Here is a 25910-nt window from a genome sequence, read left to right as displayed (position 1 = left end):
GCATGTTAATCGAAGCACCATATTTCGCTTCCGAATCAGACCCCTCCAAGACCCGTGTGACATTTTCTCGTCGAGATTTCTGGTCAGAGAATCGGGACGGCGATCCAACCCCTCCAGATACCCCTCCTTCCAGAAGTCGTCTCCTCCACCGCTTCACACCGACACAGCTTACCGAAATTGCTTTTGCCCTTGAATGGCTGATTTTCAAAGCATTCCTGAGACCGCTCCCCTAAGAATATCTAGCTCCGCGAGAATACTACTCAATTGCAAGGGAGGCTGGATACGCTCCACCACAACAGCACGATTGGATGAACGCATGTGGATATCATCCGGGGAGGGATCCGAATTCAGCACGACGCTTCTATTGGGGGTCCGTATAAACTATGTTAATGGCACGAACACCCGATCTGTGCCCACAGTAGAAGACGTGTCTCCTTCAACGGAGCGAAGGTCGCGAGCTTACACACATGAAGTTAGAAAGCGGTGGTCGAGAAGAGGACGTGACCCCGTCGTTCGACCACTCCGACCCACCAATCGTCTAGCGGTGAACGCCTGGACCCCTGCCTGCCCCTTCCGACCTCCTCTCGACGACAGAATCCACCACGATCTCCCTCCCACATGCACTGCAGAAGAGGATTATCATATAAGTGGTTGCGCTGCATGCATCTTTGTGGACTTTCTCTTTACCTTTTCCTCTCCAACCACCCAATAACGACTACTTCTTACGACTAACGACATGTGGCAGGCAGCTTCGCCAGTACGGTGCGCCGCCACTGCCATGTAACTCCTGGTTCAGAGGGCAAATGGCATCCATCTCGACGGCGAGGAAGCCAGCGGGGGAGATCCTAGCGCCGGCATCGACGACGCCATGGGGGCTCCTGTGTCTCCTCCTGCTGCTCTTCGGCGTTTCTTTCGGATGTAACGACGGTCACGACGCGTTTCTGTTCTTCCCGGTGGCCCCGTTGGCGAGCAGCGCGGCCACCGACGCTCTTACTTTGGTTTCGGGAACGGGAACAGCACGGTTTCTTGGAGGATCCGCCGCCAATACGGCTGGGTACCGTCCTTCGCACCACACACCACTCCGCCACCATGCTGCAGCCTTGGTAGCGCGGCAACCCATCGAAAGTCCGGGTTTGGTTGTCGGTAATGGTACGTCTATCGAGTCTAGCTTCCTGCGGCAGTAGCTGCGAACTCCGTCCGTCTGTAAGGATCGCCGCTGACCCAAACTTGTTCCAGATTCAGCCAACAAAATCGGCTCTTGGCAAACTAGAGAGTTTCTTTCGAGACCCCTTGAGTAAGCTCACTCCGGTCACTCCATCAAAAGTTCTGCGGGGCGATCTGGTGTTAACTCCTACATCTTTAGCTCTGATGCTCCGCCATCTCAGTCTCGTGGCGTCTCAGATCTCTATTGGTCTGTCGCGGAGACGACAAAGTTGACTGGCATGTCAACCGATGACAGGACGAAGTCACGACGATTCAAACCACTTGGATCGTCGCCTTCAACCGACTTATAACGATTCGGTCCCCGCGACCGTGACGAATTGGCGTACACGCCAACAGTGCACGTGCAATCGCAGGAGTCTTTGAACACATAGGATGTTCATCAGTCCTGCTTTTGCTTATACCCAGCACATTTGCGACTCGAAGTCCGAACAGGGAACAACAGTATTACCCATAGTACGGCAACGGCGCAGGTTCAAGGAGAAAGCAGGAGTCATGGTCACGGATGCACCAAATCGTGCGATGGGAAGCCCATTCTGGGAGGAGAGTCTTGCTTTACCGGCAGGACTCGTTCGGCATCTGGAAAGATGTGTGTGATGAGAGGAACGTACACCAACTATATTCGTAGCACCAAGAAATCTCTTTTGTCTCTTCTACCCTGACTTCTTCTGCAATGCCTCTCGGTGATCACGTATGGTATATGCAGACCTCGCATATCTACTCTGGTTACTTGTACTAGGGATCGTATTCAACTCATCAGAAGGATGTGTCGATCAAATTGTTGTTCGATTGATGCCGAGTCTCTTATCCAAACAGGCCAGAGCAAAAGATGTTCGACTTTTATAGGTCGGTAGAGAAATCATAAGCCAGGGGCACATAACGATGATGTTACGCCGATTGTTCATATACGCCCCCATCGACGCATTAGCCGCATCTCTTCATTGCCCCCATCTCTCACTAGAAAATGCAACTCTACAAGACCTAATCCACGATCTCACCTCTGGCTGCTTTATCAGTGAGGAACTAGTCAGGGGCTACCTGCAGCGCATAGCGGCAACCGACGACCAGCTCTACGCTGTCCTCGAAACCAACCCGGACGCCCTAACCATCGCCTCGCGCCTCGACGCCGAGCGCGCCGCACGGGCCCCTACACGGCGTCCCGATCCTCCTGGAGGACAACATCGCAACGCCCGTCGACGAGAGCTACGTCCTGCAAGAGTTTGATGGGGCCCTGGACACCCCCCGGGGCCTGGACGCTGAGATCGTGGACGCGATCGACTTCGGCCCCGAAATGCGCGAGGCATATATGAAGGCCACCTACGAAGGCATCACTGTGAGCGCGGACTTTGTGTCCGATATCGCGGCCTACTTCGCACAGCTCACGTCCAACCCGCACGACATCCACACGCTGGACGACCTGCGCGAATTCACCCAGCGCGAGCGGCGGGAGGAATACCCCGATCGCGACACGGCCGGGTGGATGCCGCGCTGGCCCTGGGCTTCAACGGCAGCGACCCGCGTGTAGAAGCGGCGTGGCGGAAGAGCCTGCGGCTGGACGAAGAAGAGGGGGCGTCAGCGGTCTCATCGCCAGGTACAATCTCTCGGCGCTGGTGATGCCGACCGAGTACGTGCCGACGTGGACTTCGGCGCCGGGGTTGCCCGTCATCACCGTTCCGCTGGGAGTGTATCCGCCGGGTACTCCGATCCTCGCCGGCTCTAGGGGGCTCATTGCCGTCGCGCCGGGTATACCATTTGGATTGGCGTGGTTGGGGAAGTGGTGGTTCGAGGAGACTCTCGTTGCCCTCGTGGGTGGTTATGAAAGAGGAATTTGCAGTAATACGAAATGATATTACAGTGCCGTCAAAATTCGTTATGATAAGGTTCTATTCGACTTACTATTCCGTTTGGCCAGTACATTGATATTTGCACATCTTGTTTGATCGGTAAGATCTAGCAGGTACTTGGCCAATAAAAAAGGGGTACTAGCTGTAGCTGCCGGTTAGTCCGGATCTAGTGTAACCGCCTGCTGCCTAATAACAGTAATCAAGCACCTCCTCATCTCTCATCCCACTTGCTGATAGCAGCACGTTCAGTTCAGTAAGCAATCTCACAAGCACAATCACGTTACAACATGACCGCACAAACTACTCCGAGATCGTCCTGTACGACCTGGCTTGCACAAAGAACGTCTGCTTCTCGCCTGTCGTCTGGTGCGCCCGCCTCATGCTGAACTACAAACAAATACCGTACAAAACGGTCTTTCTCGAGTTCCCAGACATAGAGCCCACACTGAAAGAGCTGTAAAGCCCCCCCAAATCGCGTTGTACCGCAAATGCCAGAGCCCTCCCTGGTTTAGTAACCAATGTTTTCTAGCGGCTTGGCCCCGAACGAGACCGGCCACAAGTACACGGTCCCAGCCATCCAGCACGCACCGACCGACACACACCTGATGGGCTCGATCCCGATCGCGCAGTTCCTGGAGTCCACGTACCCGGACCGGCCGGTGCCGCTGACATCAGAGCTGGGCAGCGAGATCGGCACGCGGGCGCGCGCCGCCGTCGGCCCGGTCCTGACCAAGTCCCTGATGCCGCGCGAGGTCCGGATCCTGCCGCCGCGCGCCCAGGAGTATTTTCGCCGCACGCGCGAGGCCTCGATCGGGCGCCCGCTCGAGGACCTGCTCGGCGAGGGCACCGATGAGGAGCAGCGGCGCTGGGACGCCGTGGACGAGGAGCTGCGCGCCCTCGGCGGGCTCCTGCAGACCCGCAAGGCGGAGGGGCCCTTCGTGCTCGGCGCTCGGCCGAGTTACACGGACTTCTTCATCGCGGGGTCGCTCCAATGCGCGAGGACGGTGGATGAGGGGGTATTCGAGAGAATCGCCAAATATCCAGGTTTCAAGGACATTTATGAGGCATGCCAGCCTTATATGGAGAGAAAGGACTAACAGGGGAACCAGTAGGCGAGATACATTAGTAGACGGATAAAGGCAGCATTACACAGAGGACTCAGTACGAGATCAAGTAAACCCCGATCCATGTCATAAGCATTGGCAACGTTTACTTAGAAGGGCGAAACCGTTCCCTCTATCAATACCAATGCAGTGAGTGCGATTCATGGAATAGCAATATGTTTAATGTTTGGTTAAGAACTGAATAAGTATCTACAAAAACGTATCTCGTGTAAAGCGTTGCCAAGACACACCCAACGTCCATGACCACGTCATCCTGAAGTTACTACGACCCGTCAAGTCATTTTCTTACTGGCACTGACTGTACCACTCATTGCTAGCTTTGCAAGTACCAGAAGAGCAGCACTTCGGGCCGCTCCAGCCATTGCCGCCGCATTGGCCCCACAGAGCAGAGCACTACGCACTCCGTGTTAGTCTCGAGAGTCGTCACAGAAAGGGTGTCACGGAGACCGCATGCACTTACGTCGCCGCTTCCACCACCACCGCCGCCGCCACCACCCCCACCGTTGCCGCCTAAGATGGCACAGTTAGCATCATGTGTCTGCTATGATGGCGTGTCACGGGATCGACTTACCACCACCTCCTCCGCCACCGCCATTGCCGCCACCGTTATCGCCACCACCACCTCCTCCGCCGCCGCCGCCACTAGCAGCCCCGACGTTGATGGTCGCGGAGCCCGAGGAGAAGTAGCCCTCGGTGGCGACGATCTGGTAGTCGTGGGAGCCGAGGCGCATGCCGGCCCGGGCCCAGGCGTCGAAGTGGTTGGCGACGGTGACGGTGCCGCCCGTGCGCTTGCTGTTGCGGACAGACCAAAACTGCTGGAAGGTCGAGGTGCCCTCGATCGAGGGCGCGTTCGTGCGCGTGCTCACGCCCAGCTGGTACGTGCTGCCGTCGCTCGTGACGGTGCCCTTGGCGGTCGCGCCCGACGACGGGTTGTACGTGCCGAAGTTCTCCACGATGTAGTACTCGATCAGCGGGTTGCGCGTCCAGCCGTAGACGGCCAGGTAGCTGTTGCCGTTGGGGGTGTATGTGCCGCTGTAGGTGATGGTGCTGTTTGGTGTTACATGCGTGTGTTAGAATACGGGGGCGATGGAGACGAGCATCGTGTCGTTCTGTCGGCCAGGGGGAACAAACTTACTGGGCACTACCAGGATTCCACCCTTGCCGCCGACCCAGTTGCCGTTACCGGACCAGCGGGCGCTATACTGACCGCCGGCCTCGTTGGTGTAAGTCACATCACCGGCACCATCGGTCCAGAAAGAGCTGCAGGCAGACACAAGGTCAGCATAGGCACAATAAGTGGCAATATCGGTTAAGTGGTGAAGGGGGTAATGATGTCTTCCACCTCTACGTTGTGGTCGACATTGAACTCTGTAAAAGGGGCTCAATACCACTTACTAGTAGTATCCATTATGAGTACCGGTACCAGAGGGCGTGGCCCGCTTCATGAGGTCGAAGAACTCAGTGACATTGCCATTCTCCAGGGGGAAGGCAAGGCTGCCAGTGGCCGCCGCCAGCACAGCAAGGAGTGAAGCGATCATGGTGAAAGAGCTGAGCTGGAATGGCTGTTTGCTGTGATGCTCGATCAAGAATCTGATCGTCCCTGCCCAGGGATGCAGCTTGATATATATACCTGACTCGTCGTCCCCCTTACCTCCCTGGTCTTCGTCTTTCCCGACCAAGAATTACTGATCTCCGCAAATTTCGGCAAACCGGAGTGGCAAATCAGCCATACCATTTGTGTGCCCCTAAAGGTCTAAAGGAACCTTCGAACGACAGGAAACCATCGTCGGGTTATCGTGGTGCGCCAAGCTGGATCCGTGCCCGTCTCATTGGAGGAATTTCCTCACTTGAGTTAGCAGGACAGGATCTGACCCGCGGCGATACATGAGAGGGGTGCGCAAGGGGCCACATCACGGCACGCTCCATTCCATCATCCCGCGCTCTTTCGCATGTTATTGTTGTTGGGTCAGGTCCTCTCTCGTAAAAGAGCGCCATGTCCAAGGCTGGGGTGCAGGTGGCGGTCTCGTGCACATAGGTAGAACGCAGGTCCAGATTTGTTTGTTCCAGACCTTCGACCTTCCTAAAATTAGAAGAGGAAAGGGCGGTTGACACTGCGGGCGACGGAGAGTTCCAGGATCTCGCCAACGGTTAATCTAAAGCTCGGGTCCCTTTGTCCCCCCTCGGCCATCTTGGCTTCGGCTTGGCAACGGCTTGGCCACGGAGGAACGTGCGTGTGTGCCTCCGAATTACTATCCTGAGAGAGCCCCGCCTGCCCACCGATCGTTCCATTTGGGAATAGTGAGAGTCCCGGATTCCGGTGTGCGTGATTGTCGGGTGATGCACCATGGCAGCCCATGGCGCCGGAGCTGGAAGGACGGCGGGTGGCAACATATCAGCCTCACAATAGGCCAAAAGCAATAATGTTGCGAGCTAACTGGTGTAGCGACAGTTCATTGGGCCGGAAGTGTGAATGTAAATTCTTGCGATGGATGGGATACGAATCTAGGCACCTCGTTGACTTCGAAGAGGTTACAGCGCATACGCTGGCGTGCCGTGCGGTGAGGCAGAGACGATGTGGTGAATCTTCTTCACCTCCATGACGGGCGAGTTCCGTTGGCTAATAGCAAGCGAAATATATGGCAGCTTCGGCTAACCGGCTGGTCATCGCTGTCTCGTGTACCCCTTTCCGCTCTGAAGTCGAGAAAAGATTGGGAGCAAAATGGTAGTTGAAGTGACCCCCCTTCACTCCCCCAAAACACCTCGCTCAATTATTGTCTTGAATGATGCTGCCTGATCTTTTATTTTCCCCAATGAAGCCATAGTCATTCCTTGGAAGCCAACTATGGGATTTTTATCCGTGTATAGCTGAAATCCAGCTTAGTCCGTCGTCTTCTCACAGCGTCCGACATGGCCACCGCACAGCCAACTGCCCGCGTCCGACAAAGAAACACACAGTAGGAGATCTACCCGGTCAATACCTCTCCCTTATAGCTTATAAACTTCCCTCCGTGGGTTTTCTTCGCTATTACTTAGCGACCCGCCCAACACAAGTCTCATCCAGGTTGCCAGGAGCTCGAGGAAGCCCGAGAAGTGTAGCTAAGCTACTGCCCATACCGGTGTTAAAGAAGGAACGGATCCCCCCCTAGGTTTTCATCCTCTTTGTATACCAGTACAACATGGCCTTCGATGCTCCATAGGCGCCGTTAGAAAAAGGGGGTTGCTATCTGTTAGTTCAAATATCAGTTAAACAACAACCAGACGCGGTCTATATCTCATGAGTACTTACTATGCCCAGTGCTCAACGCCTTAGTTGTGGTATATCTCTGCTAGTCGGCTGCGTCTTCATGGTCGAGACCACTGGATATACTTCCGATTTGCCAGTATTTGCCCAGCCCACTGCCGGCGCCGCTTTGGACTGTGATCCATGGCTTCTAAAGTCTTCCTAACTACTACCCCTCTCTCTGGTCTACGTGAAGCCAGGGATGAAGAGGACGGAACCAACTGACCAATAGCCATCAGTAGTTGGGCCCAGTTAACCTGCAACTTCACCTTGTAGATCCATATTTTTGCATACCTATTCCACTAAATTCTTCCACTTAAGAGAATAGAATGCGCACCACTGGCTACTGTTCAGTCACTGTTCTCCTGTGCATACCGAATATCGCTATAGACTCTCAAATTGTCAAAAATGGGGGCGCCTTCCATTCTCATAATCCGAGGAGCCTCCGCGCTCCCAAAGTTCTACCAGCCTGTCGTCGATGCCGTCACGAAATATGGCATCGATATCCAGGCCCTGCATCTGCCCAGCGTCGGTCTGGAAAGCCGCGAAGCCAAGCCGGGGCCGCCACCGACCCTACAGGATGATTCTGTCTTCATCGCCAGGCACGTCGCCAGCCTGGCCGACGCCGGCCACGACGTCACCCTCGTGACTCATTCGTACGGGGGAGCACCGGCCACCGAGAGCGTGCGCGGATTGAGCAAGGCCAGTCGCCAGGAGCAGGGGCTTGATGGGGGGATCGTAAGGATCGCCTATACGACCTCTCTGATTCCTGCATTGGGTCAGCCCCCCTGTCAGCATATTGGCCGCTCTGCCTGTAGAAAGCCAGATTTCAAATGAAGTCGATGTTCGTTCTCTCCTCTTCGTACCCCTTTTACTATTGCCTTGTCGATCCTAGCTATGCCCTTTTTGACATCCATTTCATTGGCCCCGAACAACCCTTTTCCCTCGGGTGGTTGGTGCAAACTAATCACCAATGATCCAGAAAAACGGCTGGATCTCTCATACAGGTCTCACCAAGTTAGCTGAGCGGTCGTTCACAGAATTTCCACTGGAGAAAGGAAAATTATGGGCTGGTAGGCTGGTGAAGCACTCGGGAGCAAGCTGTGCCTCTCCCCTGACGTATTCTGGGTATAAAGATGTGCCTGTGTCCTACCTGTTCTGCGAAGGAGATCATACTATTCCACCATTCATCCAGCAAAATGGAATCGACATGATTGAACGAGAAACGGGCAAGAAGGTCGACATTACAAGGATTGACAGTGATCACTGCCCTCCACTCAGCCACCCGGAGCTTGTCATTGATTGGATCGTCAAGTTGGCTGAAACGAAGTAAGATGATAATGGATTCTAGATAAACTTGCTGTGTTGTCTTGTGTCTCCGAGGCTACGGGTGCATACATGTAGTTTATGATGAATCTACAACCCTAGCTAATACTGGATCGGATCTTGCGTGAAGGCTGAACTGTTCTGGCGTGTCCAACTTGAGATATGAGTACACGATAAGGATAGTCTGCCGTGTTCGGATGCCAGGAGGATCGTAGGGTGGCGAAGAGGAGGTTTCGTTGCGATTCCTTACCACAATCAACCTTATACCGACAGACTACTCAAACAAACTACCACAACCCACTTGACTCCCTCCGGAACGGCAGTCTCTTCTGTCTCGTACGCTGCAGAAAGAATTCCTCGCTTTCGTACATCTTGGCGAGCTTTAGGCGGGTGGACTGAACGTCCTCCTCCGAGTACAGCGCCGTGTTGCCCAGTTTGGCCTCGATGACCTCGTCGAAGATCTTCTCGGCCCGCTCCAGCGCCTTCTCGCGCTGCTCCTCCTCCGAAAGCGATGACGGCGCCGTCGCTGCCACCTTCACCTTGACGGGCCGCTGGTGCGCGCGCCGCCGGTAGCTGAGCGCGTGGTTCTCGCGCGTCGCGAGGTAGATGGGGTGGGAGGTGCCCAGCGCGGCACGCATGGTAGTGAACGCGTCGCGGTACAGGGTCTCGGCCTTCTCGAAGTCGCCCTTGCCGTCCAGGAGCGCCGCGTACTTTGCCTGCGAGATGGCCGTGCTCGGGTGTGCCGGGCCTAGCGTCGCCTGCTTCACTCGCACCGTGGATAAGAAGAGCTCTTCGGCCTGTGTAAAGGCGCCCCGGAGCTGTAGGATCTGGGCTAGCTCCTCCGCCGCGTCGAGCGTTAAGGCGTTGTTGTCCCCCAGGAGCTTCGAGTACGAGAGGTGGGCTCGCCTGTAGAGCGCCTGTGAGTCGTCTAGCTGGTCTAAATTCTTCATCGTGGCCGCAAATCTGTGCACAGTGAAAATGGTTCTTCCATCCATGGCCCCCAGGTCCTTCTCCTGGTCCTCGTCGAGATTCAGTAACTGCTTTTTGATAGTTTCAGAATCTCCTTCAGCCGCCTCCCCCAATGCTTTGGCTAGTGTGACTGTCCTCCCTAATCGGCTGTCTTCGCGTGACACCTCGGCGATTTCAATTTGACCAAGCATCAATCGAGATTTATCCAAGTCGCCGTTCAGTTGGTATAATGAAGAAAGAGCCATTAGTGTTTCTGCTTTCTCCAAAGGAGTCATTTCCTTGGGACTCTCCAGTGCCAGCCTGAAGCATTTTGTCGCCGCGACACCAACTCCATGCCTCATGAAGAGCCCACCAAGAACATGCCACTCTATCTCGGCGTACTTCTCAGAGTCGCTTTGCAGGAGGCCAGAAAGGTCGAAACATGCTTTGGCATGCGGCAGGATCTGCCGTTCGGCGGCCTGAACCTCCTGCAGACCCAAATTGGCGTCTTGGAGACGAATGAGCCGGACGCAACAAAAGGTGGCCATCCAGGTGCTGCGAACTTTCCGGTCTTTATTTGTCATCCAGGTATTCTGTATCCAGCTTCTTGCACCCTCCTGGAGTAGGAATTGGTCGACAGAGCTCGCCATATCGCCCGTCGACGGCGTACCGGACCAGGAGCTACCCTTTGGGACGCGAAGAAGTACGTTGTTGTTTTCCAAGTCTTTCAGGACCGGCCTGAGCTTCTCTGTGTGATTTCCAAGGGAGGCTGTTGTAATGTGAGTAAGTTAATCATACAGAAGTACGTGAGACAGATCTTACCCCAACTATCTCGGCGTTCATCAAGATGGCTTAGCTCCTGTGTGATCTTCTCGATGAACCCGAATGGCAGTGCATGCGATGATAGAACCGAGCAGACTTGTAGTAGGCCGGCTGCAAGAGGTGGGCCATGTGATAGCCCATCGAGGAAAGAGTCTGGATTTCGCAGTAAAGTGAGGAACTGCTCTGGCGTTTCTGCGCGGCCTTTAACGTAGGTGGCTGCACAAGATATAGCCAGCGGCTGGGACCCGAGTGACTTGACAATGTCCTTGAAGAGGTTCTCTACGGCACTGAGATTAGACGAATGCAGGCGAGAATGGAAAAGCAACTGACCTGTCTTCTCGTCGTCAGAGCACCAACCCCCGCTGAGTTTCTGGAACAACTCAATCACATCATTCTCTGCCCATTGAGGCACTTCTATAGTCCTTCCCCATGGGCAGTAGCTCCGATCCTCCGATATAAGAATCATCTGGCCATGTCGTGACAGGGGAAGGAATTCCAAGAAATTGTATTCTGGGCGAACGTTGTCAAACACTAGAAGCCAGTTGTTGTCTTGTCTCAGCAACCAGTCCTTGGCGCCTTTGATAGCTGACTGTACATCGACAGGCTCGAGGCGTTTCATGCTCCCCACCTCGAGCATCTCCTCGATATTGCGAATACCTAGGTCTTTTTCGACTCGCGCTCGAGCATCGCGTGGGTTAGGCAGTTTCTTGGAGAAATATTTCTCAGCATAGTAATTGACAATAGTCTTCAAAAGTTGCAAGTATCCGGTGATCACAGTCTCGCGACTCTCCGCATCAATCCAAAAGCAAAAGCACACCGAGTCCTCGATACTTTCGCAGTAATTGCGAGCGAGTGTGGTCTTACCCACGCCTTGAGGACCGAATAGTGTGACTATGTTGAAATCGGTGTCTTTGCGTTGTTCTTGCAGTAGATTTCTGAGGTTGCTGGTGAGCCCCGAGCGAATGTCAATCTGGGCACTGCTTTCAGGGATGCTCGAGGGGACCCTGAAGTCGGTCTGCAGGTAAGCTATGTTTTCACCTCCTGTATCAGAGTTAGACATATCCAGATAGAGTGGGTTGAGTGCGCGCACCAAGCATCAACTTTAGAGACTGCTGTCTCCTAAGCTTCTTGGTCGTCTTGTCCCTTGCGTCGTTCAAGACAGTTCTGAACCTGCCCATGAACCTTCTATAACACGGATCATTTTCACCATCAAACTTCACCAGACCAGTGTGCTTCCTCTCAAGTACGAGCCTGCTTACATCGCTTCCTGAGTAGAAGGATGGCGGCTCACCCACAACCTACCTATATTCAGCTCAACGTTCTGTATATCATACCAAGCTGAAAGACTTACTATATCTTTGACCCCTCTGAATGAAGTCTGCTTGCCTTCATACACTTCGAGAACCCGAATCTCAGACCGGATAGGTTTATAGGCTTCCAGTTCGTTGTCAAGCCACTTTACGTCATTCTCCAGTGCAGAGCCCGAGCGATTCATCCATGTGTCATGACCAGCACCAAGCCAGGAGACCTTTTTAATAATTTCTGCCAGGGACTTAGGCTCTGTATCATCATTGGGCGTGCCAAAGAAAACGACTCCTCCTGTCAACAACTCGATCGACCGCAGATCCAGGTCAGGTGACTCGCTGGAGAAGATGAGTGCCCTTTTCACGATCAGCCCCCCTAGACTGTGGGCGATGAAGACGATAGGCCTATCGGTAGGCGTCTCCGACCGGCGACGATACTCGGCAATGGCTTGTACCAGACTATGCGCCCTGCTGTAGAGAACCTGGCGAATATGGGTATGCGATTCAAAGATGTCCGGATCATATGAGTATGTGAGTATGCGTATTCCTTTCCCGCATTCATCTTGGGCTAGCCCTGCTTCGAGCCAGTTCTGCCGCCGTAGCGTCCCAGTGCCCCATGTCCATGTTTTGAACCCTCGGGCTAATCCATGAACCGCGACGACACTGTAGTGCAGGTCAGTGATCAGATAGCCATGTTGAGAATCCACTGTCCAATGTGCTCTTACTCAATGAATGACACCTCTGCATCCAAGGGGTTATGAATTACTGTCAACTTGTCGTCGACTCGCGCTGCGTTTGCCAGATCATTCTTCAAGATGGATCTTGCTCTTTGCAAGAATCCAACCGAGTTAGGTCGTGGCTCAGGTGCCATGAGCATGACATAACCGCGAAAGCGCTGATGGCGGATTGTTTGAAGGCTACAAATCAAGAGAGCAGCAATCCCCTTACTATATCCTGATTCAATTGACGACTCCGTGATACGCCTCGATATAGCATCACAATCGAATGTCGCTGTGAAAGAGCACGCGGAAATATGTCGAAGCTTGTATGACCGCAAAGTGAAAAAACTGCCGGGTGAGACAAGCAGGACTTCCAGCTGAGCGATGTGGCGTTGTCGTTCACTACAACACAGCCATGTGATTCCCGTGAGTTGCTGCAGTTGGTGTGTCTGCAGGTTTGCCTCGCCCAATCAAGGAGGGAAACCAGCATGTCACAGGAAACTGAGCCACCCGCCATTCGCTAACCGTAAACGTGAGCAGGGGGGAATAAGAAGAATGCCCTGCTTCTTGACTTTCAGGCTGTGCCGGGCGCAGCCGATCAAACTCGCAAGCCAGAGCAAACTGCTGCGTAAAATGGAAACCTGTTGGAATACAGAATGCATTTTGTATGATACACGAGGCGAAAGCTCATCTGATTAGGTACGTTTCGGGTTGGGGAAACCAGGACGCCAGATCATACTTTGTCCTGCCTACACCTGGTTAGGAATACAAGGCAAGTGCACCGCAAAACTGCTTGCTTCACATATTGCATAATTTGCCCGTGAAAGCCCACTCGCTCACAACCCGAACGCCAGAATCCTATAATCCCATGATAGGGCATTTCGCCGTCAAGAATGAAAAACCTGCGCCACCAGAGAATGTTTCATCTTCTGTATATATAAATTCGCTCGTGACAAGGTTCCGATGTTAAAAGTAAGCCCAAGGCCGGGACCATCCAAACAGAGGGATATATAACGTGATCATTGGGATAGTCATTATTAGGCATAGTAAGCTACAAACTGATTTCCCGATATTCTGGAAGATTATTTAGTACATTTAGAAGAATCCGATATTACCGTTTGCGAAAGTTGGTACCAAATCCAGCGAGTTGGGCTTTTCCAACTCATGTTCGTACACGGTGCTCCCATGCGACCAATACTTCATATCCCTAGGACAACTCTTTACCCATTCCTTTGGCATCCAGTTGCTCTCAACCCGGAAACCCAGGAATATCACGTAATCATGGGTGCTGACTTCGATAAGGAAGTTGTGCAACATCCGAATCGTGTTGCTTCTGTTCTCGCTCTCTGCTTGAGAACTGTTGTAGGGCAATCTGAACACGTCATCCTGGCCCTCGATCACATGAAGAATGCCACCCAGCGCGCATGGCAGACGGTGACCGAGCAAGTACCCATGGGTATGCCTCGACTCCTTATGGTGTGGTTTCGGCAGTGTTGTAATGCTACGTGAGTTGTCCTGTGGAATCTTCCGGTAATGGACCTCGTCAATAAAATTTGTACGTAGCCACATCTTCGAGAGGCTCTGGATCGTCTCTTTCATCTTTTCTTGGTGCGCATCGGAGTCGCTGGCGTAGACGATGCGATGCGCCTGGAGGTAGACTTCCAACTCGAACAGGAGTAATCTTAGTGGGATGATGCCACTACCATTATTATCGACTGACGATGTGTGCGGCTTTTGTTCAGCACGACGGAAGATGTGAGTCTTAAGGTGTGATGAGCCAAAGATATATCTTGCGCATGACTTCAGCGTCTCTGAAAGCGACTGCGGGGGTCCCATAGGCTTGATGGGATTGTCGCGCGAATAGTACACAAAGAGGAAGTCGTCGCGGTATTGTTCTCGTGCCGGGCCATCTTCCAGGCACTGACCGAATCGCTCGACGTGCGCTATGTATGGCAGCTTCGAAAGACTCGTCCTTTTGGAGGAGTTGTGTGTAGAATGCCTGGTTGAAAGCCGATACGCAGTAAGTTCCTGTAGGGCCCCAGACCGCGCACACTCCGCGGACGTTAGAGTGCACGAGTTGCCGAGCCATACTATAAATACTACCGGCCTCTTCATAGGCCGACCAACAAGTCGTCATTACGACATGCTCGATGAGCTCCAAACTCATGAGCCTTGCAACGTCCCTGACCTCTACGCTGACAACGCCTTTGGGGCTGCCACGTTGCCCAGTAGCGAAAACGAGTCTGGAGACTGGTCTTTCCCCGAGAATGACCCTACAAGGCGAGGGGTTAGAACATGATACAAGGGTGTAAATGTCAAGATCCCGACAAGTGAAATGCATACTCATCTCCGTGCAGATCAAAGTGTACGATGTTGAAATGCATCCCTTTTTTTCCTCCTCGAGCTTAGATGATGCCTAAGGCTCTGCAACGATCCTGGTCGCACAACCTCGAGCAAAACACGCGTTTTGGCGCGATTCAACATCCATTGCAATTTCATCAATGGCTCCTGGGTCAGCTCAGGCCCGGCATCTCGGTTCCTCCCCATCTTGGTAAGATCTCGAGCTACCACTAGCAAGATCTTGATAGTGCTGACACCATGCATCTTACTCTTCTGTACATCCTCCAACTCTTCAAAGTAGGGTTTTCGCACACCATCTTTAGCATCAACTACACGCGAAACAGCCAGGTTATAATCGGATGGCCAGCCTTCCCCCAGAGAGGCCGTCTCCAAGAGTTCCCACTTCAAACATTGTAGACTCAACTCGGGGCGGTGGATGTGATATTCGTTTATACGCTCTTGGTCAATTATGTAGATGATGCATCCGGTAGATTCTCGACGGAAAGCATCATGTCGAGTCTGTCTGTAAAAATCCAGTCTCAGGATTTCCCAGAGACTCTGCGTGTAGGCGGCTAGGTCGTCGTGCCATTCCCCGAGCTTGGCGTGTTCCTTGGTGGTGGCCTTGCCCAGACGAGCAAACTTCCGCGCGAGTACGTGGGCGGATTCGCGGACATAGTCGTTGAGTTGAAACTTGTAGAAGTCGGAAGGACGGGGATCGTGGATGTCTAAGCCTTCGATATAGACTTCGTTGATCTGGAGTCTAATCTTCCATTGTCGAGGGCCGGGGGTCGGGTCGGGCCGTTCCGTCGAAACGTCAGTCACGTAAATCTTATCCAAGCTCATTGCAAGCAAGATAGAGTGTGGATATTTGGAGCTTCAATAGCTTGCCACATCTCGCGAGCTTTCTTCCTTTCACCGCTGGCTCGGGGAAGAAAAGAGGCTCGAAGTTGCGGAAGACCAGATTCCTTTTGGTCTCTGGTGTTGCATGAGGGAGAGCCAGCCGCATAAGAGAAAGAAAGGAACAACAAAGATGGTATGCGGCGGCTGGACCGTTGGGGAACCGTCAGCTGTCATGGAAGGGTTTCGCAGATGCGATGTACAGTTGCAATTTCCCCAGACAAAAGTCCCAGGCTACTGCAACTCGACCCGTTCAGTTTACCCCAATTCCAGGAACAGGGACGCGTTGGGCTCCCTCCGAGGCGCTCACTTTTTCCCATCTCACTGATTGCTTGCTTAAGTACTTACCTGCTAGGGGTACCTCACTAGATGACTGGGACCCTTCAATGTTTGTTCAAGCCACTGTGTTTTCGAGGCGGCTTGACGCCCATGTGAGCACAGCTAAAAAGGCCCTGTTTTTTTACTATTAAAGCAAACCAATCGTCAGGTTACACGGGCAGAGCCTCGGCAAGAATGGGGGGCGCAGTTATTGAGGTGCGTGACTGCTCATTTGCCGTACCGCCACTCAGGCTGTGGAAGTCTGCCATCCCATTCGTAGGACTATAAGCCCAGGCGCTATGTGTGAAGTCATACTGTAATTATTGCAAGTTCGCAGAACAGGCCTCCAAAGACAATCATGAGGTAACAACCCAGGAAACGGGCCTTCCCATCAAGTCTTACAAGAACGACTGCCGTATCACAAGCAAATAGATATTGATATCAACAGACTACAACTTACTTCATCTTCAACACTTATTCTACCAGACACCAAGCCAAGCGTAGCTTTCTTTCCTCAGCCTTACTATTGAGCACATATTATGGGCACCATGGACAACCTCAAATCCCGGCCAAAGACGCCCATCTTCCTCATCAGCGAGCCCATCCTCGCCAGCGAGTACCGCGACAAGCTGATGGGCGCCTGCGTCGTGAAGCCCTACGACCCGCTCTACGCCTACTCGTCCTTCCGGGGCCCCGTGCCCCTCGAGCGGCAGCCGGGGATCGACCCGCGCCCGGTGGACATCGAGAACTACAGCAGCGTGCTGAACCGGAGCGCGAGCACCAAGGTGAGGGCGGCGTTCGAGCGCATCGTCAACGCCTTCTTCGAGAAGGACGGCAGCTCGACCGAGGCGCGCCACGCCGCCAAGGCCAAGTGGTGGAAGATGGACAGCCCCCACGAGCAGATGGACGGCCTCATGGAGGACCCGGCCTACCGGGACTCGGTCATGCGCCTGCTCGACCGCAACCTGGATGTCGAGTTCGTCTACTTCGTCACCAACATCCTCGTGCTCTCCACCCTCAAGGTCGAGCGGGCGCCGGGCACTCCACCAACGCCGGCCTCGACGTGGGCGTGCCCGACCCGCACACGGGCGCCACGGTCGCCCAGCTCGGCGCGGAGCATGGCGCCTCGAACAAGCGCAACGTCAGCGCCGAGTTCCGCCAAGAGATGATCGTGGGCCTGGGCGTGTACCCCATCAGGCGGCTGGTGGAGAAGAAGAGCCGCGGTGCTGGCCTGCGGAACCTGTTCAAGGGTCGAAGCAAGGGGGATGGAGTTGATGGTGACAGGGCGATAGCAGGTCGTGGCTATCGGGATGAGCCCATCACGGAAAGGATCCTACACGAGATCAGGATGGGCAACTCCATGGCCGCACCTGCGAACGGTGCACAGTTCATGAGCCATAAGAAGGGAAGCGCTGAGTCGTCGCCCAACGTGAGTTCTGAAAGCGTGTTAGACTTCGAACTCTACTTCCCCGATTAAGGGGTGTTTTTTGTTGAAACCCCCGACCGCCGCCGCGTCCCCCCCCCCCCCCCATTTTTTTCTTGCGCATTGCTTCTTTTCTTTCTTATGGATCTACTAAACAGGGAGTTGGATGTGTGATATGTATTATTGGATCTGCTATTCTGTACGGCAAAATTCTGGGCAAAATTGGATACGAGTTTGGTTTTGTAGCAGAGATTGTGTTTCGCACGATTACGAATTATCATGAGATATGTCTTTATCAGTTAAATACTACGTCCAAATTTGCACAAATCCGAAATTGTTAGGTCTCTAAAAACTTCGTATCAAACCAAGCTGACGGATTTGAACGTCTTAACCAACGGATGATTGCGTCCTTCACAAAGGACTTGATGGAGCTCATAGCCTTTTCGAAAGGAAAGTCGAGTAGATAGTCCACCGGCACTTGTATTGGCAAACCAGATGACATGCAAGGCTTTCTATTAGTTTAAATGCGTGGATGCGCGATGCATAGGTCCTGACAGCTCCTATTCGATTACCCCTGGTTATAGATATCTGGAGAGTGTCGCGACCATAGCTTGACCCACAGCTCCCCGTCAATCGCAATTAGCGGCCGAGCCACGGGTTCCCACGCTACGGCTCGGTGACGTCAAGAGAAAAGTTCCCGAACCATCACAACAACCTTGCAGTCAAAACATCACGACCGAATTCACTATAACCTCATCCAGTACCAAGAAACAACTCCGCTTCGCAGTAGGAAACACCCAATTATCACGAATCCCCAGTCAAAAGCCTCCAGCAAAAATCATGTCAGCACTCCTCATGAGCCGCACAGCGCTCCGTCGCACGGCGCTGCTGGGCACGGGGCTCAGCCTCTCCCTAGGCACCGCCGTAGCGCTACAAGAGCACCGCCGCCCGCTACGCATGGATGCGCGGTCCGTACCACGGCCCTTCGCGTCTCAATCATCGGAGACAAGGCCTGCAGCGGCGGCGAAGGCGAAGGGTCTGGATCCCGATATGATCAGACAGCTGTCCGGTGGAAGTGTTAGCGGTAAGCGGCCCCTCTCTGTTTTCTATGTTCGTCGCCACACACACACGCCTATGATCCGATAGGCACATGTTCGGCTCGTTTGACTTGATCATGGGTCTACAGCCTCAACGCACGACTTACTGGCCTTCTTTCACGTGCATTAAGCTAATCATAATACCTCTGATCCAAGGTTTCCTGGCTGGGCTACTGGTCAGCGTCTTCTCCAAAACATTAGTACTGCTACTGGGTATTTCCGTGGTCATCGTTCAGGTAAGGCACTCGGCAGCAATCACAGCCTGAAAGTTTGTCTTCAGGCTCTCTAGGTATGTATAGCTAACGTCTACTGTGACCCTGTTTAGGTTGCCGCCAGGTACGGGGTCGATCTCGTCGACCAACTGCGGGTGAAACAACGAGTCGAGAACTCGCGTGTTCTAGAAGCACTGCGCAAAGACCCGGCTTTCAAGCTAAGCTTTGGCTTCTTCTTTGCCGCTTCTGCCTTCCTTCGCTTCGGGAACGTCTAGGAATGTCTTGTAGCCCAATAACTGCACTTGGCTGACAGAGGATTCAAGCCGATGTTTTGTCCTCGTCAGATTAGTAGGGTCCAGTTTCCCTCTGCAGCCAGTTTAATACGATCTCATCTTTGAAGAAACCGTGCGTTTGGTCCCAGATTTCGGCGTTGTACGCATTCAACCAAGCAATCTCTCCCTCTGTCAGCAGGCTCGTATCGATAAGCTTGCGGCAGTAGGGCACCATCGTGACGTGTTCGAAACCCAACCAGGGCTTGTCACCGAATGAGTGCTTTGTCTTGACCTCTTTGACCATGATGATGTTCTCAATACGAATACCAAAGGACTCGTCCTTGTAGAATCCAGGCTCGTTGGAGATGACATTCCCAGGGGCCAATGCCACTTCAGCGAACTGCACCCTAGTGCCAATTCCGATGGGGCCCTCGTGGACGTTCAGGAAGGAACCTACGCCGTGACCAGTCCCATGTCGGTAGTCCAAACCAAGGTTCCAGAGGTGCTGTCGGGCCAGACAATCCAATGCAAACCCTGTGGTGCCTTTAGGGAACACCGCCTTATCCAACGCGATATTTCCCTTCAGGACCAGCGTGTAAGCTTCAATCTCTTCTGCCGTGGGAGTTCCGAAGTGCAAAGTTCGCGTTGTGTCGGTCGTGCCGTCTAGGTATTGAGCTCCTGAATCGCAAAGGTAGATGGCATTCGGGTCAATTGTGGCGCAGGCTCCTTTCTCGGGTTTGTAATGAATCACAGCGGCACTGGGAATTGTTAGACACCAGTCGCGATTTGGAAAGATGGAACGGTGGACTTACTTTGCGCCGGTGGAAGAAATGGTATCGAAGGACAAGCCGATATAGTGTTCCTGCTTCTTGCGAAGGGCCTCAAGCTTGTCCGCAGCGTCCACTTCATCCAGGGTGGACTTCTTTGCAATAAGCTCGTGCTCTAGCCATGCAAAGTACTCGATCAGAGCAGCACCGTCTCGGACATGGCAAGCCCTCATCCCTTCCAGCTCAGCCTCATTCTTGACTGCCTTGGAGTCGCTAATAGGACTTCTCATCTCCTCCACCATCTCGTCTCCTCCGAGGGCACGCTTGAGTGCCCACGATGCCTTGTTAGAGATGAGGAACTTCCGCGATTCGCCCGTCTTCGCACTGTTGGTCTGTTGGCCTTTCTGACCCAGAGACGTAACCTCCTCGAACACTGCATCGTATGGCTTGATAGTCACCCCAAACTCGGCCAGGACAGCCTGGTACTTCTGGTCCAATTTGGAAGAGTCGAAATAGAGCGTTGTGTCCTCAGGTGTCACTACGGCATACGAGAAGAAGACAGGGTTGTAGGGGATGTCGCTGCCTCGGAGGTTGAAAAGCCAGGCGACCTCATCCAACATGGAAACGACAAAGCCGAAAGCCTTCTTCTTCTCGATCTCCTTGCGTAATTCAGCGAGCTTAGCCTTGACATCCCTGCCAGCGTGCTTATCTTCAAGGATGAAGACTGGTTCACTAGGTCGTGAGGGCCGCTCGCTGGCCCATACCTGATCGACCAAGTTTCCCTGAATGGGAACCAGTTCCTTTCCACCTTCCTTCTTGATCTTATCGGACAGCTTCTTAGCTATCCCCGCCGTCAGAAGGGTTGGATCGACAGCAACACTCTGCCCCCAGCTGCCTGTTCGGCGCACCATTCCTGCCAAGTCGGTACGTTTTCGATCCCCTGCTTCAGCAGAGTCCAGTTGTCATCCAGTTGCTTGGAGGCCTGGTTGAAGTAGCGGCCGTCGGTCGCCAAAGCAGCCTTATCATGTGTAATAACCGCGCACCCAGCAGAGCCGATGAATCCCGAGATGAAAGCTCGGCGGGCATCGCAGGCGGCAATGTATTCAGAAGAGTGGCTGTCTTCGGACGGCACAATGTATACATCGACATTATGCTCCTTCATGAACTTCCGCAAGGCGGCTAGCCGGCTTGTAGTGTCGACCTTCTCCATATCGACTGCTGTAGTGTATGTTCGGTATCGGCGATTCGAGGGGTTTGCGAGTACTGAGGGGTCTCGGCGCAGGGATGGGCACTTGGGATAATAGGCTCTCGATAGTGGAGGTGCAGCAGGTCTGAGCAAGCTCCTCGATAGAAGGGTTAGAGGTCGAAGAAGTCGCATGAGCGAGTATGTACCTAGCTGCTAGAGACCGGGACTCTATCGACTATCCTCGCTCGTGGTTCAAGCTGACGGTCGTTTGCAAATGTCTCTGCTAAAAATGAGCCAACGAATCGTGCCGAACCGTCGTATCGAGCAGGCGATAATGATGCTGGGGCAGGAAAAAGCTACAAATGAGGAATTATTCCAAAACTAAATTCCAGGTAGCAAATGCGTTCCTGATGGAGAGTGTTGTTCATTCAAGTCTGTCTAGATATGTTGACGTTCGTTTATGCGCAATCCCCTAGCCAAGCAAGGTAAGGAGCAGCGAACAAATGGAGGGGCAATGCCAAGCTTCGTGTATGTAATAGCTCAAGATGGAAGCGCCTCTTGACCAGCTTATAAAGCTGGTGTTAAGCGAGAAGCCCTCAGCACCTTTCTTTCTCCCACTCACTGCCAGACGGAGAATGATATAAAGGCACTGCACCAAACCTCTGTCGCATGGACAAGGCTTATTTCAGTTGGCAACAGGTAATGCTGCAGGAATGTTCAACTTGGTTGAAAGTACCTGGTGGCGCTGGTAACAGATGCCGGGACATTCCCTTAGCATCTACCTTCAATTGTAACCTTAGCAGGCAATTTGGAGGGTTGGAGGGACACTCCAGCTGACAGCCCTGAGGTACTGAGGTAGGTACATTATTTAGCTGCATGTAGCTTGAGAAATTGCACACATGCCAAATCTGACCTCATACATTTCCACTACCGTTAAACCGTTATAGCCCATTTCAGATGTCGAGAATAATATTGGCACAAAGTTGAGCCTTTGTAAACAATAAGCAAATATATTAACGCTCTTTATTTGATGCACGTACTTCCTTTGAAATGGACCGAAAGCTGCCTAGGGGGTAAAATCTACCTGTACCTCCACTCCAGGTGCGGGCAGGTAGGCGCAGGTGGTTAAGGAGAATTAAGCTGGGTAGCTGCAGGTAAGGAGCTGGATCTGCCCCACCATGAATTTCATCGGTCAATGGCTTTGGGTTCCAAGTAGAAATAGAGCTTTAACCTGCATGTACATCAACATGATTTGGATATAAGATCAGGCTGTCCCAAACTACACACCTAACTTCACTTATCAGAAACTGCGATTCCAGTCGCACATGATTATGGGCGCGCGCCATGGATCCAATTTCTCAGCCTGCCAGTATTGACGATATCGAAAACGTGAGTATGGTATTGTCCTGGTTCTCTACCCATCCCTGTATATGACCAAGTAGCATTTTGCTGCTCCCGATGTTTTATATGCCCATCTGCTAGCTCATACTGACACATGTCGCAGTTAGTTGAGAGCCTGTATCAGCCAAACTCACCTGCTGTTATCTCACGGATCCAGGAGTCTCTCCAAGGGTTACAGAAGTCGCCCGATGGCTGGCAGATTGCAGACGCCCTACTGTCGCGGTCTTCTGACAACGTCAAGTTCTTTGGGGCTCTCACGTTTGTCGTCAAGCTCAACACCGACACCATTGACGATGACGCAGCAAAACTTCTTGTGCAGAAGCTCATCAACTGGCTTATCGTTTCTCTTGAAAACGGTGCTGGCCCGATAGTTATCAGGAAGCTTTGCTCTGCCCTAGTCACCCACTACATCCATTTCTCTCATCTATGGCCACTCTGCATTCGAGATCTTGTCTACTGCCTGGATCTGAATAAAGGGGAGGCTCTGGACGATGCTAAAGACACAGCACCTGTTAGGGATATATTTCCATCTTTGACTCCACAGAAAGCCATCAGCGTGGCATGGTTCGCAGCGGCGCTAGCGGAAGAAGGAGAGAAGATAGACTCGAGATCTATCAAACACATTGCTCTTCATGAACGTCTTGTCAGAAACTCTGAGGATGTAGCAGCTGTTGTGGCCATCTCCTTATCTGGTTCAACAGGACCCCGGGTTCAAAGGGATGCCATCGAGGCCCTGCATGAGTGGATGACCTACGGCGAGCGCACGCCGAACGACCAGTTAACAGCCAAACTGAGGCCGCTGCTTCGCCCGACAATAGAATGTCTTGTCATCGATAACATCTACGAGGCAGCGATAGATATTCTGACCGACTCCCTGAACAATTGGCAGACCTTCTTCACTAAGGATGACTACGACTTGCTTTATTCTCTCTTCCAGTCTGACTGGGCGCAGAAACACTATCAAGAGCTCATTCAGGGCGACTTTGATTCTGCTGCGGTCCAGTTTGGTCTTTTCATGATCGCGTTCGGCGACGCTCAGATTACCGAGCTACTCAACCCGTCCATCGAAAGGGCGCAGCGCTTCTTGGCTGGGCTATTGGGATTACTGGCTGCTCAGGGTCATCTGGTCGCCGAAGACAAGATTTTCGTGCCCGCCCTTGATTTCTGGGCTACACTCATCGAGTCGATGACGGATGACCTGTTTTCGGAACCAGATCAGCCTATCAACTGGAACATACCACCACTGTCCTATCTCATGCAAGTCGTCTCTCATTGCTGGCGCAAAATCCAATACCCTCACATCAGTGTGTACAATGCCTGGGACTCAACTGAGAGAGTCGGGTTCAGTGATGCGCGTAAGGACGTGTCCGACTTGCTTCAGACCATGTACACACTTGTCGGCGACTCTCTGATCTCCGTCTTTGTGGATCTAACGACGCAAAGTCTCTCCACTACTTCCTGGGCAGAGCTTGAAGCCGCAGCCTTCTGTTTAGGGTCTCTATCTGACTGCCTCCCTGACAACGATTCTTGCGATGCTGCCCTGTCCAAAGTATTCGGCTCTCAGCTGTTCGATCTGCTGCGTCGAGGACACTCGGTTGTGCCCGTCCGAACAAGACAGACTTGTCTTTCTCTCATCGAGAGATACTCGGAGTACTTCGTACGCCGTGCTGAATTCTTGCCAGCAGCACTGAATTTGCTCTTTGGGGCCCTGCACGAATCCCATTTGGCTGGCCCTTCTGCGAAATCCATATACAGGCTGTGTTCCTCTTGCAGGGCTATCTTGACACCCGAAGTTGGTGCGTTTCTCGACCAGTACGGCATTATCCGAAACAGTGTGCCGATGACTCTCTTACCGAAGAACGAGTTGTCGGTGCTATTGCCTCTATCATTCAGGCCGTTCCCGAGGAGTCGCAGCGACTTGGTGCTTTCCAGCAGCTACTCATGTTATTCGCTTCTGACATCGAGAAGGCCATCCAGCTCAAGTCTATTTCATTCATGTTGGAACCAAGCGACCCTACAGTGATGCGCGCGTTCGATTTAAACCAACATCCGACCCAGCCGGTAAGCAACACTCGGAGTTTACTCTTTCCTATTCCAGTGTCTCGGGAGGAATGAAAACACAACTTATTCCAGGGTGCCTGTATTCCCTCCTGGGATACAATTTGTTCCCCGGAAGATGAATACTGATGCCAATAGTCGATAGGTACCTGGACATGAGGTGGCTCTGCAAGTAGCTGTGCGGGCTTTAAGATGTCTACTTGGAGCAGCAAAAGGTCTCCAGTCACCGTCAGACTCCCCCATAAACCTCGATGCGGACGAAAGTTCGATGACGGTCAAGATCAGTCCAGAACTCGAGCAACTACAGGGCAACATCATGAACATCCTTGCCCAAACCAAAGCTGCATTCTATGAAAGCCTTCAAGTGATGGTAAGTATCGTACATTTAGCCAATAACCGCTAGATACCCTGTCACCAACTGTTGTTTCCAAACCATATCCTTGATAATCCAACTAACGAGATGGACCAGTATGATATTAACCATGTTGTTCGAGCTGGTTTCTCGGAGACCGAGCCGGGGCCATTTGTCTTCCCTCCGCAGATGGTGATCGACCTTCTCACCAGTCCTTGGCATGTAGCAGCACCCGTAGCAGTGAATACTGCTCAAGTCTTCCTGAGCTATGTGCACAATGGAAACTACAGGGGTCAAATGCGCCAAGTTATTGACCAGCTTCTGCCGTGGGTTATCGGTTACATTGGGATGCTTGGCCACCCATCAAACGATCCCGAGTTGGCCCAATTCAGCATTGAATTCATCCAAAAGGTCATCCAAAGGTGTCCGGACGTTCTATCGCGGGTCCAGCCTCCTAGCAATGCGGAATACATCTTCACATTTGCCATTGAGATGCTCAATGGAAAAGAGCCATTGCCAAAAGCAGCTGCGGCTGATTTCTGGGTATGTATCTCCCTTGTTACAGAATTCTTTTAGTTTACACCTACCGTGCCCACCGTGTCGTAAACCTACAGTGTCATGAAATAGCTGACTTTTCTAGACCTTGTTCATTACGCTGAAGTCCGATGATGAGGGCACACAAAGAACAATCGACGGAGCCATGAGCCAATTTGGCCCGATATTAGCCCAGTCCCTCATTCAGAATATTGGTGGCAACGCCGCACGGAGTGAACTGGATAAACTCAGCGACCCCTTGAAGAAACTTGTCTTCCAGAACGCCAATGCTCGCCAATGGCTCGAGGCAGCATTGAACGATAACTCGTTCCCTAGTGACAAGGTCTCCCTTGCAGACCGAGGGTTATTCCTGAAGAAAATTACCAGGTATGTAGTTCCCATGGCTAGCCTCTATCATGGCTGGGAGTCTTCAACAACGCACAAAACAACGTCGGACCAATTTCT

At 52.7% G+C, this 25910-nt stretch overlaps 10 protein-coding genes across 10 annotated transcripts; 6 read left to right on the top strand and 4 right to left on the bottom strand.

Annotated features, from left to right (window-relative positions):
- Positions 1 to 2103: 2103 nt before the first annotated feature.
- On the top strand, positions 2104 to 2445 carry PG994_009015 (uncharacterized protein; the record flags this gene model as incomplete). The annotated part of the gene is made up of 1 exon (XM_066860424.1): positions 2104 to 2445. The coding sequence occupies one exon, from the start codon at positions 2104 to 2106 to the stop codon at positions 2443 to 2445; it is 342 nt and encodes a 113-aa protein (XP_066714013.1).
- A 67-nt stretch (positions 2446 to 2512) lies between these two features.
- Positions 2513 to 4162, top strand: PG994_009014 (uncharacterized protein; the record flags this gene model as incomplete). Its single annotated transcript, XM_066860423.1, has 4 exons — positions 2513 to 2697; positions 2747 to 3054; positions 3320 to 3521; positions 3595 to 4162. The coding sequence occupies 4 exons, from the start codon at positions 2513 to 2515 to the stop codon at positions 4160 to 4162; spliced, it is 1263 nt and encodes a 420-aa protein (XP_066714012.1).
- Positions 4163 to 4474: 312 nt separating this feature from the next.
- Positions 4475 to 5727, bottom strand: PG994_009013 (uncharacterized protein; the record flags this gene model as incomplete). Its single annotated transcript, XM_066860422.1, has 5 exons — positions 4475 to 4582; positions 4650 to 4699; positions 4761 to 5236; positions 5321 to 5449; positions 5585 to 5727. 5 exons carry the CDS (start codon positions 5725 to 5727, stop codon positions 4475 to 4477), a joined length of 906 nt encoding a protein of 301 aa, XP_066714011.1.
- A 2150-nt stretch (positions 5728 to 7877) lies between these two features.
- On the top strand, positions 7878 to 8802 carry PG994_009012 (alpha/beta-hydrolase; the record flags this gene model as incomplete). Its single annotated transcript, XM_066860421.1, has 2 exons — positions 7878 to 8259; positions 8477 to 8802. The coding sequence occupies 2 exons, from the start codon at positions 7878 to 7880 to the stop codon at positions 8800 to 8802; spliced, it is 708 nt and encodes a 235-aa protein (XP_066714010.1).
- Positions 8803 to 9082: 280 nt separating this feature from the next.
- On the bottom strand, positions 9083 to 10393 carry PG994_009011 (uncharacterized protein; the record flags this gene model as incomplete). Its single annotated transcript, XM_066860420.1, has 1 exon — positions 9083 to 10393. One exon carries the CDS (start codon positions 10391 to 10393, stop codon positions 9083 to 9085), a length of 1311 nt encoding a protein of 436 aa, XP_066714009.1.
- Positions 10394 to 13683: 3290 nt separating this feature from the next.
- On the bottom strand, positions 13684 to 15771 carry PG994_009010 (uncharacterized protein; the record flags this gene model as incomplete). The annotated part of the gene is made up of 2 exons (XM_066860419.1): positions 13684 to 14616; positions 15034 to 15771. The coding sequence occupies 2 exons, from the start codon at positions 15769 to 15771 to the stop codon at positions 13684 to 13686; spliced, it is 1671 nt and encodes a 556-aa protein (XP_066714008.1).
- A 920-nt stretch (positions 15772 to 16691) lies between these two features.
- On the top strand, positions 16692 to 17620 carry PG994_009009 (uncharacterized protein; the record flags this gene model as incomplete). The annotated part of the gene is made up of 2 exons (XM_066860418.1): positions 16692 to 17165; positions 17249 to 17620. The coding sequence occupies 2 exons, from the start codon at positions 16692 to 16694 to the stop codon at positions 17618 to 17620; spliced, it is 846 nt and encodes a 281-aa protein (XP_066714007.1).
- A 786-nt stretch (positions 17621 to 18406) lies between these two features.
- On the top strand, positions 18407 to 19150 carry PG994_009008 (uncharacterized protein; the record flags this gene model as incomplete). Its single annotated transcript, XM_066860417.1, has 3 exons — positions 18407 to 18650; positions 18820 to 18899; positions 18989 to 19150. 3 exons carry the CDS (start codon positions 18407 to 18409, stop codon positions 19148 to 19150), a joined length of 486 nt encoding a protein of 161 aa, XP_066714006.1.
- A 70-nt stretch (positions 19151 to 19220) lies between these two features.
- Positions 19221 to 21292, bottom strand: PG994_009007 (metallopeptidase family M24; the record flags this gene model as incomplete). The annotated part of the gene is made up of 3 exons (XM_066860416.1): positions 19221 to 19905; positions 19960 to 20795; positions 20843 to 21292. The coding sequence occupies 3 exons, from the start codon at positions 21290 to 21292 to the stop codon at positions 19221 to 19223; spliced, it is 1971 nt and encodes a 656-aa protein (XP_066714005.1).
- Positions 21293 to 22444: 1152 nt separating this feature from the next.
- PG994_009006 (uncharacterized protein) lies at positions 22445 to 24192 on the top strand (the record flags this gene model as incomplete). The annotated part of the gene is made up of 3 exons (XM_066860415.1): positions 22445 to 22489; positions 22605 to 24104; positions 24184 to 24192. The coding sequence occupies 3 exons, from the start codon at positions 22445 to 22447 to the stop codon at positions 24190 to 24192; spliced, it is 1554 nt and encodes a 517-aa protein (XP_066714004.1).
- Between the last annotated feature and the right edge of the window lie 1718 nt (positions 24193 to 25910).

The sequence above is a fragment of the Apiospora phragmitis genome (genome assembly GCF_038363925.1).
Source record: "Apiospora phragmitis strain CBS 135458 chromosome Unknown utg000008l:1.0-3514335.0:1.0-3519231.0, whole genome shotgun sequence".
Lineage (NCBI taxonomy): Eukaryota > Fungi > Ascomycota > Sordariomycetes > Amphisphaeriales > Apiosporaceae > Apiospora > Apiospora phragmitis.
The sequence above is the reverse complement of the archived record's forward strand: the minus strand, read 5'-3'. Positions and strand labels throughout refer to the sequence as shown.